Raw genomic sequence first — 15,376 nt, 5'->3', positions numbered from 1 at the left:
TTGCACGCTACGAGCTCTGATGAATTAGCCAACGCGTCCGTACCTTGTAATAAGGAACTGCAGCCACCGGGCACCGAAGCCTGAGTAGGATTGGCCACGTGATGAAGAGATGGAAAGGTTGCAGGAAAGGGGGAGGCAGCATTGTGTTTGAGTAGATACCATTGGAGAAGACTCGTGGGGTGGTGTGGATGAGTAGAGGGTGATGAGCATTCTGTGTTAGCGCCGAAAATTTGGATGTTCATGCCTTCACCATAACCATTGATGAACAAAGTCACATCTCAACTGCAAAAATGGATGATATCACTCACATACGCGGGCACAGCCATGAGGGGAAGAAAAAGTGTGGGGGCCACCCGGGGATTGAACCCGGGACCTCTCGCAAACAGTAGCTGTAGGGTTGTCCCTAAGCGAGAATCATACCACTAGACCAGCGGCCCTTGAACGTTATGACACATTAAATCACAAGCTTGCCTTAAGAGCCGTATTGAGTTGAGCCACTTCTTCCTATTTTCTTCAACATGCTTAAGAGTCTGCTGCTTCAGTCTCATCCTTGTATAGGTATCCGCCCTTTGTAAGTCCGCGGGCACCCTGGGAGTCATGATAAATACATAAATCACCAAGTCGGATAGAATGTGAGGTTGAGGTATGACAACAAACAAAACATAGACGTCGCAATTGCCTCGCATCAACTCCACCTCCTGTCACACGCAACGCGGAACTATGTCGAGCGGCGTCCCAGCTGTACTTAACCTCACCGAGATTTGTGTCGCCTATCCCTAGGTAGTCATGTGTGTTCAACCCCGGTGTGGTGCTGCCCAAGCCCCCATGAGCAGAGGTAGCACAAAGTGGATGATGTGTTTGTGTAGCGGCAGTTTCCTTTCGTTGAGGGAGCCTAACGCGGGACTCTTCGTCTCAAGGGTCGCAAGGCGCGGTAACGGCCACCGAGTGCTCAGCGAAGCGTATCTGTGGATGGAAAGTGTGTCGTATAAGGACGGATGAAGGTGTCTAAGCCACGCCCATGGCAAGTATATACGTTGTCTGTCTTCCACTCCTGGCCTAGTCATCTTATCGTCCTCCTCTCATTTTCTTTGGACAATCGTTTCTTCCTGCCGTTTCTTCGAAGATCCTTCATCCGCCTCGCAACCGCCAATACCAGTCCGCATTCCGTGAACAATCATGGATGGTTATATATATGATCCCACTACAGATCAGTGGGATCAACACCCTCTCGGCACCGTCCCCTATTCCGACCCTAGCGACAGTTACAACCAGGCTCTTAACGAATCATTGTTATCATCCTATGACTACCACGCAAACCCGCACTACCCATCCACAATCGGTGATATTGACGTTCGAGACACTCGGGACCCAGGTTCCAACGTGCCAGCATACTGGGATCCGACCGAGCATGGCTCTAGCAACCACTTCCCGACTCGCGGCTATGTGTGGCGCAGTGATCCCCGGAGCAGTGACGGGTCCTCCACCGCCATCAGCAGCCCATCAGAAGCCGAAGCCGAAGCAGACGCAAACCATATAAGCCCAACGCGGTCCGAACATTCCGAAGAGTCTCACGTCGGTCCCCGCCTTCATTTTTACCGCCTTGGTTCGCGCCCAAGCCGCGTCCTGCTAACTACCTACCCACCTAAGCAAACAGTACTCACTCTCCACCCTCTCACCCACCAACCCCCACCGCCGTGTCCGCGCCTCCGAAGTCCGCGAGCAGGCAAACGCCATACCGCGCAGGACCCACGCCGGCCCAGGCTACCCGCACCACTTCGCCAACGCCGAACGCCTGCCGCTCGAGCATAATAACCGCCGCGACCTGATCGAGTACCCGCTGATGGCGGACGGCCAAGGGCCCTGGCACCCCGGCCAGCGGCGGGGGCCCGGCCCGGCGCGCATCATCGTCAACCAAGCTGACCGGTCGTCCGCCCCGGAGGTGGTGTACCATGATCCGGCCAGCCCGGTGGAGGGTGGTAGGAAGGGGAAACCGTTTGCCAAGGCGTCGTATCGAAAGCGAGGGGAGTTAGGGTGATGGACAATGGGAGGGGGGAGGGGGCCTGCGTGTGAGCGTGCTCCGTGATGGAAAGACTGGTCTTGGGTGCCCTTGCTGACTTGATCACAGGTGTATTTGGACATACAGGTGGAAACAGGGGTGTTAACCACCTGAAGGATCGAATCATTCATCAACTAGACCAAAGGTTTTCGATGCTTTGTGGGACGGAGGGTTATTCGTGAGAGGGGGGTGATTCCCGGCGAAACATGTCACGGGACAGGACTGGTAGGGATTAAAGGAGTAATGGTCTTTTGGATGGTCTGGGGAAAGGGATTCTTGTCTTTGGGTTATTTTCACACATGTCTCGTGCTGGATTTCTTGATGTCTACCCCCCTTAATATTCGTCGTCACCAGTTGTTGGCTGAGAGTGTTGATGTTGGATAATCTGAAATACAAATCGGACAAATACCAACCAATCTATAGCTGGACTGTTTTGTCTGGGACGAAGCATCTAGCGGTGTGTCCGATATTAACGCCTCACCTGGGTCACCAAAGGCAAACGTGATCACAATTGAAGCGACAATGACGGTGCCCGAGTCGGGGTCGAAAATCAATTCGGTTCATGTGATAGTTTGATACGGATGGAGAGAGTGATCTCGCTCAGAGGGTGTCTGTCTTCCCCAAGGGATTGAGGCACGGGCAGGGAGTTGGCACGGACAATTGTCAGCTGGGATGGGCCGGAACCGACGGTGTTTACCGCCCCAGGCGTAGCTGTGATTGAGGACAGAATGGTGTGCAGTTCTGAGAGTGTCAGGCGCTGGTAGTTATCATTGAGGAAACAGAGAACCCCGCCAGGTTTGACCTCGACCACAATGAACAGGTGCAGCTGAGTGCGGCGCGACTTCGAATGAGGCAGCCTCCTGTGATTAGCCGCCGAGGGTGACACAGGATCCCAAGTGGTCCGATGTGGTCCCCTTATGCACGAGGCTTCGGGGGTGGCTCAGCGTGTGCCGTTGGTTGACGACCTGCAGATCTAGCTTACGATAATTGGACGGCCTATTTCGTGTAATGGCAGTTTTCTTTGTTCGTTTTAAACAGCCTCATGCAATGGTAACCACGAGAGACTGGCCTCACCGTCCTCAGAGATTCGAAGACATCAGCTGGTAAACACTGCTGATGCCATGATGAATAGGTCAAAGACAAAGATGGTGCCCTTAGGGGCCATTTCCGCAAAGTATAAAATGTGTCCTCGTCCCTACTGTCGCTGTGAATGCATCTGTTCGATATCTCGCCTTCTGATATACTTCAGCACACCAAGTATTGCTGAACTGAGACTTTTATCTTGTCTCTGGAGCGTTATCTTAAGCTCTATATCATTGCCACCATGGAGCTACCTGGATCCAAAGAACCCTCGGCGACTGAGCCTCCCAGCAGGCCCTCAGGGGCCTCTGGTAGCCAGTCGCCCACTTTGGATTCCGCTTCCATGTCGCCCCCTTTCTCGCCTCCTCGCTCCCCCTGGGTTGTCCGGACTCCCTTGGGCGTCGGGGCTCCCTTGACCTTCGGGTCCATCGATGAAACTTGCAACAATGGTTTCATGAGCGGTGCTGCAATTCATCTGCACCTCTCAACATCGCCCCCTTTTTCGCCCCCTCGCTCGCCGTGGGCCATCCGGAGCCCCTTGAACTTGGGCTCCGATGACGAGGTCCACGGCAATGATGCTATTAGCGGTGGCACAACCCCGCATAGCGAGGCTTCTGCGACAGGGGCGGAGTTCCATTGGAACTGGGAGGATGATGGCGACATGGAGGCCGAATCCGACTCGGATTCCGGCACCATAACGCCAAGGGGTCCCCCAGGCTCTATGACGCCTGTCTATGACCCTTCTGCGTCCCAGATATCCACGGTAGGCCCATCCCCCCAAGCCCCTCATAGCACTTACCCATATACTAACCCCAACTCCTCCACAGTACTCGTTGACGAACCTGCCTGACGATGACGCGCTCCGCATCATCCCAGCCGCGGAGGTGCGCGCCCAGGCGGTCGCCATCCCAGCGGTGGTCGTCGCGAGACGGCAGGGGTACCCGCACCGCTTCAACAATTATGAAGAGCTGCCCCTGGTCAACGCGCACCCGCTCATCGAGCAGCCGCTGACGCCCGATGGGCCGTACGTCGCGGGCTCGCCGCCGGGTCCGGCTCGCATCATCACCAATGAGCTGGACCGCAGCACCCCGGAGCCGGTCTACCATGACCCGACCAAGCCTATCCCGCCGGGCAGTACGAACCACCCGTTTTCCAAGGCGGAGTTCCGGGGGAGGGACCGGACGCAGCCGACGGGCTTGGAGGGGGGTTTTGAGGACATGGACGTCTAAAGCTGCCTGGTCGAGGTCGGTTCAGGGGCGGTGTTTGGGGTCAAGGATGGGCAGATTGAATATGTGATGGCTTTGGCTCGTGGAATGTGGTTTCTTTTATTGGTTTAATCATCTTGGATTTATGGTTTAGACTTTGGGTTTCATGTTGTTTCGTTGGATAGGTGGAGGCCGGAGGCCGTCTGCTGGTCAGATGAGGGCTCGTTAGATGAATGGCATACGGGAAGCTAGCTTCCTTGTTTCATTATAGATGATCAATAGAGACCTTACCACTTGGGGGTTCCCTTAATTAGGTAGTTAGTTCCTGTCGTGATCCATCATCCTCGTCTCAGCAGCTGTCAGTCTCAACAATGACATCTGCTCTTGATTAACTTGGACGTCTCTGGCTGACAAGCTAAATGATGGGAGTTTGAGAATTACTTCACAAAACCTAAGAGAAGGAGTCCATTGTTGTTGTTGTGACAACCGTGAGGATACAGTGCTCATTCCTGAACGTGTAAGATATGTAATTAACCCATGACTTCATCTCCAATGTGCAGTCCAACCCAAAGTCAGGAACCGTGGGCTATCCGTCATGTGGTTTTCCGGTTGTGAAATTGGAATTAGCAAGTTACGTGACGATGTCAAGACAAGGAGCTGTTTTGTCTCCTTGCATGGAAAGGGGGAGCCCCTGAATCACGGGATACCAGGGTTAGGGTTGAACTAGACTAGTGTAAGCAGGGGGATTCGGATTCCCCCTTTGAGCGGCGGACTAGACAGGACTTGGGTTTCCGGACTGCTATCTTTGGAGGTTTTGATAAGAGCTTGTAACATCCCTCCGTTGCACCCCACAAGCTCCCTGTTTTCTCGGGGTTCGGTCTAGACTCCTGGGCACGGTGCGGGGTGGGAGCAAGCGGTTACCCCCGGTATTTGGTGGTCAAAGGCGGCCAGGGGACGTCCGATCTTGGAGGTGTCCGTCTCCCTTCGGCCTCGCCCGGCCAATTCATCAATCTCTGCGACACTCGAGACACCGAGAGAACTCGCAAGACCTGCAACACCAGCAAACCCCCGAATCCGCGGTTTTCAAGTTTCTCATTCTTGCACCTGAGCGGAACATCATCAGCAGGCCGACATGCCAAACATTGTCGTCCTCGGGTAAGAAGGCCGGCACCGGAGCGATGAACAGAAGATCACCGGTTAACCAACCGTAGTGCCGGCGTGAGCGGCCTCACCTGCGCGCTCTTACTGGCAAAGCAGAAGGGCAATGCCGTGACGGTGGTGGCAAAGCACATGCCCGGCGACTATGACATCGAGTACACCTCGCCGTGGGCCGGTGCCAACGTGCTGCCGTGAGTCACCCTACCCGGTGTCGGTCGCACCGGAGATGGCATCCAGCTGACACCAACGCCCACCAGAATGAACTCCGACAAAGACAGTCGCTGGGAACGGCGCAGCTGGCCCGAACTGCGTCGCCTGGCCACCGAGGTCCCCGAAGCAGGGCTCCACGTACAAAGTAAGCCCCTCACTTACCACATCAACTCGCAACCCCAGCACCTCCACACACGCACGCAGAAAAGAGGCACTAACCCCCCCTCCTCCCCACCCAAAGCCGCCCGCGTCCTCCGCCGCCGCGCCGACGTCACAACCACAGGCAATCTCAAGAGCGCCATCGCGGACCCGCTCTTCCAGTTCTCGCCGTGGTACCGCGAAGTGATGGACGACTTCCGCGAGATCCCCGCGGCGCAGCTCCCCGCGGGGATGCACTCCGGGTGCGAGTTCACGTCGGTGTGCATCAACACGGCCGTGTACCTGCCCTGGCTGGTCGGCCAGTGCGCGCGGCTCGGCGTGCGCTTCCGCCGCGCCTCGCTGAGCCATGTGTCTGAGGCGGCGGTGATGGGTGCGCATGGGGCTGCCGCCACCGCGAGGGCGGATGTGGTGGTGAATGCGTCGGGTTTGTTGGCGTGTCGGCTGGGCGGGGTCATGGATGCCAAGGTGGTGCCCGCGCGCGGGCAGGTCGTGGTGGTGAGGAATGGGGCCGGCGGGGTGATGCCCACGACGAGCGGGTGTGATGATGGGGATGATGAGGTGGTGTATGTCATGCAACGGGCGCTTGGTGGGGGTACGGTGATTGGGGGCACGTACATGAAGGGGAATTGGGAGGCTAACCCGGATCCGAATGTTGCGGTGAGGATCATGAAGAGGGCGGTGGAGATACATCCGGAGTTGACGGGCGGGAAGGGGGTCGAGGCGCTGGATATTATCAGGCATGGAGTCGGGTTACGGCCGTTGAGGGAGGGCGGGGTTAGGATTGAGAAGGAGCTGATTGATGGAACGTGGGTTGTGCATAATTATGGGCACGCTGGTTGGGGATACCAGGGGAGCTATGGGTGTGCCGAGAGGGTGGTTGAGCTGGTGGACGAAGTTGTGGGGAGGACGAAGCGGGAGTCAAAACTCTAGATATAGGATTGCGACCACATGCGAGGTATTGGGTTTGACAGTTCACATCCCGCATTTTGCCTCCAATTGTTGTTTGGGAATTGTCATTTGAAGGAAGGAAGGAGGAAGCGTTTATGGTCAGTCAATCTGGGCTTGGTAAAGGAGCGACCGAAACGTGGCACTTGCTGCCACCCGCCAAGAGCTGTCAACACCCCCCTGTCCTTTAGCACATGCTCAACTCCAAACTCCAGCAACGCGTCCTCAACACCATCACCAATATCGTCGCCAAGACATCGACGGCAATCATGGCGGAACACGACCACCCGCCAATCCACATCCGCGCAACCCGCTTCGTCCTCGACATCCTCAATGGCCGCCATGTCCTCTCCAAACTCATCCCCCCACTCCTCTTCCTCGCCGATGCGCTGCTCTGCGCCCTAATCATCTGGAAGATCCCCTGTGAGAGCTCCCACCTTGCCTCCCCTGCCCACCCCAACCCAAGCTAACCTCACCCGCCCTCCCAATTAAAGACACCGAGATCGACTGGACAGCCTACATGCAGCAAGTCGCGCAGATCGTGTCGGGCGAGCGCGACTACACGCGCATCCGCGGCGGCACCGGCCCGCTGGTCTACCCGGCCGCGCACGTCTACATCTACACGGGGCTGTACCGCCTCACCGACGAAGGGACCGACATCCTGCTGGCGCAGCAGCTGTTCGCGGGCGTGTACATGGCCACGCTGGCTGTGGTCATGGCGTGTTACTGGCAGGCTAAGGTATGTCATAGATAAAGCTCGAGGTGCTTGCTTGCGAGGGAGATGGGTAGGGGGGAGAGGGCTGACTTTGAGGACGACCTAGGTTCCGCCGTACGTCTTCCCGCTGTTGATTCTGTCGAAACGGTTGCACAGCGTGTTTGTGCTGCGGTGCTTCAACGACTGCTTCGCTGCCCTGTTCTTGTGGCTCGCCATCTTCTTCCTGCAGCGCCGTTCGTGGATGGCGGGCGCGCTGATGTATACGCTGGGATTGGGCGTCAAGATGTCGCTGCTGCTGGTTTTGCCCGCCGTGGGGATTGTCTTGCTGCTTGGGGCCGGGTTCGCGACAAGCCTGCAGCTTGCGGCGGTGATGGGCCTAGTGCAGGTGCTCATCGCCGTGCCGTTTCTGGCGGCCAATCCCTGGGGGTATCTCGGCCGCGCGTTCGAACTGTCGAGGCAATTCTTCTTCAAGTGGACCGTCAATTGGCGATTTGTAGGGGAGGAGGTGTTCCTCAGCAAGGGGTTCTCGATGGCTTTGCTAGGTCTGCATGTCGCGGTCCTGGCTGTGTTTATCACGACTCGCTGGTTGAAGCCGGCGCGCAAACCGCTGCCTCAGCTTGTCATCCCGATCCTATTCGCCAAGTCACCATTCACGGCGCAGGAACAGAGCGCGGTCTCTCGTGACGTCACGCCTAGGTTTATTCTGACGGCTATTCTGTCTGCCAACGCCATCGGCCTCCTATTTGCGCGCTCTCTCCACTACCAGTTTTACGCCTATCTTGCCTGGTCGACCCCATTCCTTCTCTGGCGCGGCGGTGCCCACCCGGTTCTTCAGTATGGCCTCTGGGCCGCCCAGGAATGGGCGTGGAATGTTTATCCTAGCACGCCTATCAGCTCCGGCGTCGTCGTCGGCATCCTTGCTGCGACGGTGGCCCTCGTTTGGCGGGGCGCTCGCGAGGACTGGGAGCCGAAAAAGGTTGCGTCGAAGGATGAGGCGACAAAGCGGTAATCGGACATGGAACTGAGATCAGCTAGCATGCTCAAGATCACTCCTCTTCCGAGTCGCTAGGCGGCATCTTGCCGACGGTCGAGTCCTCGTCATCGTCTTGGCCGTACGTGTTTTTAGCGAACTTGCTCGGCCTGCGGGTCGCAGTTAGTCCTGGACCGATTAGCAGACGGAGCAGGGAACCTACCAGTACGGCTGCTTCCGCCACGCCTTCTCGTCGCGCACGATGTTGATAATCTCGCCGCTCACTTTGCTGGTCTTCAGCCGTTCTTTCGCCGACTCTAAGTCTACCAGCACATAACCGCCTCGCCTGATGAAAATGGTGTTGCGGAACTTGGGCTCGAGCTCGACGATGGCGGTTTTCCCACTAGGCAACTCGCATGTGTAGAGGCTGTTGCCCTCGGCTTGGATGACACGCGAGACGAATTGCGTGTTGGTTAATTCGTCTGGAGGACTGGTCGATTCCTGCGCTGCGGCGAGAACGGCGGCACGCTTCGGTTTGCCCATGGCTGCCGTAGTTTATCGTGGCCGTGTGTGGGCTTGGAAGAGAGCGCTCGGCTGCAAAGCTGCAAGCCTGCAATCACCCCCCATAGAATTTCAGCCTTGGTGGGGTGCGCCCGAGCCCCTCGACACGCATAGCCGCGCTAGGTAAATCATGGTTTTGTCGAACAATCAGCGTCCAATCCTCTCCCTCTACGACACTCCTTTTCTCGTCTTGACACCCTGAGAAACTGCCCACGGGAAGCCCGAGGGTATTTTCAAGACCTCCCGAGTCATGTCCATAATCCCATACCCGCCCGTCCTCGGGGCCGACACCGGCTTCGCGCCCCGGTCCCCGCTGCAAGGGCCCACTAGAATCGGCACGGTGGGTGCCGAAACGTGCGGCCAGGGGCGATCGACAGCGGCCCAAGATTCGATAGCGGGGCCGGACATGGCATTCCTCACCCCTCCTTCATCCCACGCGCTTCTTTTCTATACGCCAAGCAGGGCGTGAAAAGCAGGACCCTGAAGGGATCTGTACAAGTACCCAACCCACTGCTAAAGGTGGTGTCGATTTCCCCACCCCCCTTCAAGACCCTGAAGTACGTACTGTGTTACACGGGGCGTCAACAAAACTCTCTCTTTTCCACACCCCACCATCTCTCGCCCGCTCGCTCCGCTCACTTGTCTCTCACCTTCGTCTCTCACCCTCATACTCGGACCTAGCCTGCCGCTTGAGCTCTACCTCCTCACAAACCGACAAAATGGGATCGACACTGCCAATCGCGCTTCCCGCGCTCAAGACGAACCCCAAGTTCATCTTCTTCACCGACTTCGACGGCACCATCACCAACCAGGACAGCAATGACTACCTGACGGACAACATCGGCTACGGCACCGCCCTTCGCAAGAAGGGCAACCAGGATGTGCTCCATGGCCGCCGCACCTTCCGCGACTCGTTCGAGGAGATGCTGGAGAGTATCAGCACGCCCTTCAACGAGTGCGTCGACATCCTGTTGAAGAACATCACCCTCGACCCGGGCTTCAAGGCCTTCTTCGAGTGGGCCCGCGAGAACAATGTGCCCATCGTGGTCCTGAGCGGCGGCATGACCCCTATCATCCGCGCTCTGCTAGGGCACCTCCTGGGAGAGGAGGCTGCGGACACCCTGCAGATTGTGAGCAACGATGTTGCGCCGAGGGAGGGGAAGAGCATCAACGAGAAGGGCGGGTGGAAGATTGTCTTCCATGACGACAGGTAAGTTCCGTTAGTAAAAAGGGAGGGTGACGATGACCAAGGGTGCTAATGGAGTCTCGATAGCGGATTCGGGCACGACAAGTCCCTCGAGATCCGGCCTTACGCCAGGCTCGAGGAGAGGCCGGTCCTCTTCTACGCCGGCGACGGCGTGTCCGATCTCTCGGCCGCCAAAGAAACCGATCTGCTTTTCGCCAAGTCCGGCCGTGGTACGTTCCCTTCCTTTTTCTTCTAGTGGTGTCATGCTGACTGTCAACCAGACCTTGTCACCTTCTGCGAGAATGAGAATGTGCCCTTCACCACGTTCGACGACTTCTCCGATATCCACAACACCATCAAGAACATCGTCGCCGGCAAGCTCAGCGTCAAGGATGCTGCCACGGGCAGGAAGTCAGCTTGAAGTATCTCGTGCAGGTTCATGGGATATAAGGGTGATGAAGCCAAATAGAATGATAGACGATAGACACATACATGAAACGCAACACCTCATTTACGCAACTCCAGTCCAACTCAGAAAGAAATCTCCCACAATCACCAAACATCATCCCGGAAATCAGAAACAACTCCTCCATCACCCTTCTCCGTTAAGGCCTCCCAGCATACCAACATGCACCCAAAGAGCGTGACAATAACTAGGTACAGGACTACAGGGGCGTCCACGTACGCAGCTAACTGGGTTGTCAACAGAGCAGTCACCATCCCCGAGTGTCCGAATGCCACAATTATACCTATGGCGCTCAGCATCTCGTCCTGTCCCAGTTCACGCATCACCGTACCAACCACACACGGATAGACTGGGCCCAGCACGGCACCAACCAGACCAGCAGCTACTGCGGTGTTCCTTGACGGATTCGGCGAAAGCCAGAAAACAATTAGGAAACCGCCAGCGGCTAGCACCGCTCGACGGACCCCCTGCTTCGGCCGGATGAGCCCATCCCACGGAAGAGCTACAAACCGACCGACGGCGATCCCCGCCCACAAGGACGCGGTTGTGAAGACAGTCAGGGACTGCTCGATGGTGTAGCTCCGTCCGTAGCTAACCAACAAATCGAGCCCGCCTGGGATGGCCGCGGCTGCGGCGTAGTAGGCAAAAGCGAACAGGGCACCGAAGATGGTCGCGCGGCTCGCCGGCGGCGGGTAACCACCACCGCCACCAGCCACCGGCAGTCCTATCTCAGGCCTAACTCCCCCTCCCTCGTCCCCTCCCTCCTCCTCTCCGCCCCATCTCACACAGCCAGGAAGAACCAACCCCCCCGCCGCCGTAAATGCCAGCACCACCTCCCCCACCAACAACCACCACCCCGCCCACCCGGCTAACTTTCCTCCGCCATCTACCTCACAAACACCATCCATCCCACCAGCAACGGCCCTAAACACCGCCCCCAACGCCCCGCAAGCGCACACCGCACGCAACTGCGCTCCGCCACCTGACAGGACCATGGCCAGCGCCAGGCTGCAGCCACCAGCGAATCCCTGCAGCAGGTGGGCCATGACAGTGGTGATGAAGGTGATGTTTTGCGGCGGGTTTTGTAAGGTGAGGGTGTGTAGCGGGGCGGTGGCTAGGATGCGGAGGATGGTGCTGGCTAGGGTTGTGAGGGCGAGGAGGGCGGGGAGGGCAAGTCTGAGCTCGGGGAAGGGGGAATGCTGTTTGGTAGATTGGGTGAGTTGGGTTGGGGGTTGAGTGAGTTGTGTGAGTGGGGGGAGGAAGGCCGCGGCGAGGATGGTGCCGATGGTGGTTGGGAGGGTGGTGTAGATTATGGGAGGGATGGGCGAGCTAGGTTGGGCGGAGGTGGTTAGTTTGGGGAGGTAGGTAAGTATTTGGGAGGGACGCGGGGGTAATGCTTGGGTGCATACCTCTCTTCGATGGATGTTAGTGCGGTAGAGGTGAGATGCGTGATGTCACCGAGGCTGGTTATGAGACTGACCAGGCAGAGTGAGGCGAGACAGAGCAGGTTGGTCGGCCGTCGCCGACTGTTAGTCTCATGGCTGTTCCGTTTGCTCGGCAGCTGGAGTGTCGGCTTAAGGGGAAAGAGGCTCGTCTCGGACGCCATCGCAGGTTCGGACACGACTCCTGAGCTGTAGTTGGCTGTATCTAGATGGGGCAGGGCTCGGAGACGAGCAATAATGCCGCTGTCAGAGATGACCGTGTAAGTTTCTCAAAGTTTCTGCATCGTGTGATGGTATCTGGGGATGCCTTTGGGACATCACCACGCAGGAGCGTTACTTATCAAAGCCCAGCAAGAATGGCCTTGTTGGAATCGAGGTTCAGCTGACGGAGTATCGTATCAAGGCGCAGTTGCCGAAAGAGGCAACTCCGTGAGTGAACAGAGTGGACCGGGATCAGTTGGGCTCCAGATGGATCCAATCCAGCCTGGCAATTATGGATTAGCAGCGGAAGTTCTATTCTGGATTCCCTACTGCTTCCTTGGTACTTACTTAGTCGCACGCTTTCCGGAAAGAGTGTGAGTGTTGGAAAGACGAGGCCCTGGATGCTATCAAAATCACCAGTAATCCTCCCAAATGACAAGACCGAATTTCTCTAATTGTGTTTCGAGTTCCGGCCCAGTGAACCAAGAATTACCTCCACACGTCCCTTCTATTGAAACCTATGTGATGTGTTGCTTTGGGATCCCTGGGAGGCTTCAAGTTCTCTCCAGCCCCCGGCTCTCCGCCGCAACTTCCTTCAACTTGAAGTTTCAAAAAGCGTCGACAACACCACGCCTCTGTCTTGGAAACAGCAAAACGCAGCCCTTCTTTCCCATGCCTGCACTCCACGACGCCATCGCGACCGTCACGGGTTCCGTCACTACTAGGTAGTTATTCGACATCCCAATTCACCTTGTGGTGGTTTCGGATACGCTGACTAGGTGTTGATTGTTATCTCAACTCATGGGGTGTAAAAAGAGCCGGGCAGAGAGCATCAAATTCGGTCTTGCCATTTAGGGAAGTGGTACTAGTACCAGTAGGTCTTGGGAAAACTGCTGGTTGTACCGGTCCCCGAGGACGAGACAACGGAGCTCCCACCATATATAACCCCAACCCTGATGTGCGCACTTTTCTCGGCACTTCGGACCTCCTCACCTCCTGTCAATATCCCGGGGTTAGGGTTGTGACCATTCGGCCAAAGACCGAAGGTAGGCGGTGAGGCATGCCGGCGGCAGAATCCGGCTTTGGGCCTGCATTGATTGATCCCGTCCGCCGAGGCCTCACGACAACCGAATCCGCACGTTGAGGTTGAGGTTTTAAGCCTGTCGGGCGCGTTGCAAGTCCAATGTCGGCCCACACAGCGTTGCGCCTCGCTGCGCGCCCCCTGCAACGACCGACCCTTCTTCATCAATTGGTGGCCACCTCGGTTCAAAAACCTCTATCGAATCGCCCGTCAATATGCCTGCGTTGCAGCATTCCCGCCCACCCCCGGTCCGGCCCCGGTCGAGCCCATCTCTTCTCGACCGCCCCGCCGCCACCACGACAGCCGCCGCCGCCGGAGCCAACTCCTGAAGACACCACCACCAAACCGGAGCCGGAACTAGCCACCCCGGGAGACTCCCCATCACAAGCATCGCCGCCACCCCCCGAACAAGCCATACAACTACCCCCACCCGACCCCGAGCCGAGCCCCTCTCCCACCACCACCACGACCCCCTCCGAATCACCCTCACCAGAGGAGTCGTCTTCTGAGAGGCCGTCCCCAGAGAAACCGTCCCCAGAGAAACCGTCCCAAGAACAACCCCCCGAACCCGACTCCCCCACCGGTCCTCGCCCGCAAGCCAACGAGCAACAACCCCCCTCACAGGACCCCTCCCTCCCCTCCTTCACCGAAACCCACCGGCACCCGCTCTCCGCCCGCTTCAGCACCTTCATGGACAACCTCCAATCGCGCAGCGTCAACGCCACCCAGGCCATCAACGACCTGACCGGCTACACCTCCATCGAAGCCATCAAAGCGCGCAACACCCAACTCGAAACCGAGCACGCCACCGCCCAACAGCGCCTACACGCCGCGCGGCACAACTACAAGAGCCTCACCTCCCACCGCGCCGCCACCCAGCGCGAGGTGACCACCCTGCTCGCGCGCAAGGACACGTGGAACCCGGCCGACCTGGAGCGCTTCACGACGCTGTACCGGCTGGACCACGAGCTCGAGACGCAGGTCAGCGCCGCGGCCGAGGAGCTGACCGAGGCCGAGACGGACGAGGCGCGCCTGGGCGGGGAGCTGAACGCGGGCATCCTGAAGCGCTACCACGAGGAGCAGATCTGGAGCGACCGCATCCGGCGCCAGTCGACCTGGGGCACGTGGGGCCTGATGGGCGTGAACGTGGTGCTGTTCTTGGTGCTGCAGTTTGTGGCCGAGCCGTGGAGACGGCGGAGGTTGGTTAACGGGATTGCGGAGAGTGAGAGGGGGGTTATGGACGAGGTTCGCAGGGAGCTGGCGGAGGTGCGTGTCGCGCTGGAGGCGAGTGGGTTGAGGGAGCGGGAGGAGGCTCGGGTGGCGGCGGCGGCGGCGGCTGCTGCTGATGGTGCTGATGGTGCTGGTACTGCTGATGCTGCTGATGCTGCTTCGTGGCCTGAGGAGGCTGAATCCCAGCCCCATGGTGTGGCTGGTGACGTTGGGAATACCACCACCACCACTGCAGCTGCTGCTGCTCCTGCGATGGCGGCACCCGTGGAGGCCGAGGAGTGGAAAGCGCCAGCGAAACCGTGGAAGGAGTTGCTCGTGGACTTTTGGGAGGATCCGGAGTTGCTCCGGGAGGCCGTCTTGGATTTGTCCAGCGACAGGAGGATAGACTTGCGGATGCGCGATGCGTCACTCATCGCCCTCCAAGGGGCGGCGGCCGGAGCAACCGTGGCCGTGGTGCTCGCGTTCTCGTTGTTGCGCAACCCATGATGCATCCCCTTATCCACCACTAAGCGTGTTGTAATAAAACTGACTACATATAGACTCCTGACTTATGTACAATATTTAAGCCTATATATATAGACTTGCTTAGACCTCCACACCCGCATTTCACACATGTGAGGAACGCAAACGAAACCTTCCCCATCGGGGGTGTATTAAGTAGGACGCTCTCAGTAAAGAGAACGGCAGTCGCAGATAAAACGAATCCTGGTT

The 15,376-nt window shown here is 57.8% G+C and overlaps 8 protein-coding genes and 1 non-coding gene across 9 annotated transcripts; 6 read left to right on the top strand and 3 right to left on the bottom strand.

Moving 5' to 3' along the window:
- Positions 1–345: 345 nt before the first annotated feature.
- On the bottom strand, positions 346–437 carry B0H64DRAFT_t102. Its single transcript has one exon. It is a non-coding gene; the product is annotated as a tRNA-Pro (tRNA).
- Positions 438–1,022: 585 nt separating this feature from the next.
- B0H64DRAFT_475742 (uncharacterized protein) lies at positions 1,023–2,035 on the top strand (the record flags this gene model as incomplete). The annotated part of the gene is made up of 2 exons (XM_062808119.1): positions 1,023–1,572; positions 1,655–2,035. Exons 1-2 carry the CDS (start codon positions 1,177–1,179, stop codon positions 2,033–2,035), a joined length of 777 nt encoding a protein of 258 aa, XP_062657765.1. The 5' UTR covers positions 1,023–1,176.
- A 1,247-nt stretch (positions 2,036–3,282) lies between these two features.
- On the top strand, positions 3,283–4,640 carry B0H64DRAFT_400212 (uncharacterized protein). The gene is made up of 2 exons (XM_062804048.1): positions 3,283–3,899; positions 3,964–4,640. The coding sequence occupies exons 1-2, from the start codon at positions 3,381–3,383 to the stop codon at positions 4,363–4,365; spliced, it is 921 nt and encodes a 306-aa protein (XP_062657764.1). The 5' UTR covers positions 3,283–3,380; the 3' UTR covers positions 4,366–4,640.
- Positions 4,641–5,164: 524 nt separating this feature from the next.
- B0H64DRAFT_182991 (D-amino acid oxidase-like protein) lies at positions 5,165–7,210 on the top strand. Its single transcript, XM_062798946.1, has 4 exons — positions 5,165–5,496; positions 5,553–5,690; positions 5,757–5,854; positions 5,951–7,210. Exons 1-4 carry the CDS (start codon positions 5,474–5,476, stop codon positions 6,796–6,798), a joined length of 1,107 nt encoding a protein of 368 aa, XP_062657763.1. The 5' UTR covers positions 5,165–5,473; the 3' UTR covers positions 6,799–7,210.
- Positions 6,904–8,882, top strand: B0H64DRAFT_183035 (glycosyltransferase family 58 protein). Its single transcript, XM_062798948.1, has 3 exons — positions 6,904–7,236; positions 7,308–7,552; positions 7,635–8,882. Exons 1-3 carry the CDS (start codon positions 7,008–7,010, stop codon positions 8,535–8,537), a joined length of 1,377 nt encoding a protein of 458 aa, XP_062657762.1. The 5' UTR covers positions 6,904–7,007; the 3' UTR covers positions 8,538–8,882.
- On the bottom strand, positions 8,556–9,134 carry B0H64DRAFT_183029 (uncharacterized protein). Its single transcript, XM_062798947.1, has 2 exons — positions 8,722–9,134; positions 8,556–8,668 (listed from the first exon to the last, which is right to left on the bottom strand). Exons 1-2 carry the CDS (start codon positions 9,039–9,041, stop codon positions 8,575–8,577), a joined length of 414 nt encoding a protein of 137 aa, XP_062657761.1. The 5' UTR covers positions 9,042–9,134; the 3' UTR covers positions 8,556–8,574.
- Positions 9,135–9,623: 489 nt separating this feature from the next.
- B0H64DRAFT_183096 (HAD-like domain-containing protein) lies at positions 9,624–10,797 on the top strand. The gene is made up of 3 exons (XM_062798950.1): positions 9,624–10,269; positions 10,333–10,475; positions 10,527–10,797. The coding sequence occupies exons 1-3, from the start codon at positions 9,779–9,781 to the stop codon at positions 10,664–10,666; spliced, it is 774 nt and encodes a 257-aa protein (XP_062657760.1). The 5' UTR covers positions 9,624–9,778; the 3' UTR covers positions 10,667–10,797.
- Positions 10,523–12,519, bottom strand: B0H64DRAFT_183070 (uncharacterized protein). Its single transcript, XM_062798949.1, has 3 exons — positions 12,121–12,519; positions 10,738–12,040; positions 10,523–10,640 (listed from the first exon to the last, which is right to left on the bottom strand). The coding sequence occupies exons 1-2, from the start codon at positions 12,315–12,317 to the stop codon at positions 10,798–10,800; spliced, it is 1,440 nt and encodes a 479-aa protein (XP_062657759.1). The 5' UTR covers positions 12,318–12,519; the 3' UTR covers positions 10,523–10,640; positions 10,738–10,797.
- An 805-nt stretch (positions 12,520–13,324) lies between these two features.
- On the top strand, positions 13,325–15,265 carry B0H64DRAFT_400199 (Mdm33 family-domain-containing protein). The gene has a single exon (XM_062804047.1). The coding sequence runs from the start codon at positions 13,538–13,540 to the stop codon at positions 15,149–15,151; it is 1,614 nt and encodes a 537-aa protein (XP_062657758.1). The 5' UTR covers positions 13,325–13,537; the 3' UTR covers positions 15,152–15,265.
- Positions 15,266–15,376: the final 111 nt, after the last annotated feature.

Source organism: Chaetomium fimeti, assembly GCF_033439085.1.
Source record: "Chaetomium fimeti strain CBS 168.71 chromosome Unknown B0H64scaffold_5, whole genome shotgun sequence".
In the NCBI taxonomy this organism is placed as follows: domain Eukaryota; kingdom Fungi; phylum Ascomycota; class Sordariomycetes; order Sordariales; family Chaetomiaceae; genus Chaetomium; species Chaetomium fimeti.
Note: the sequence above shows the minus strand (reverse complement) of the source record. Positions and strands in the feature narration are given on the sequence as shown.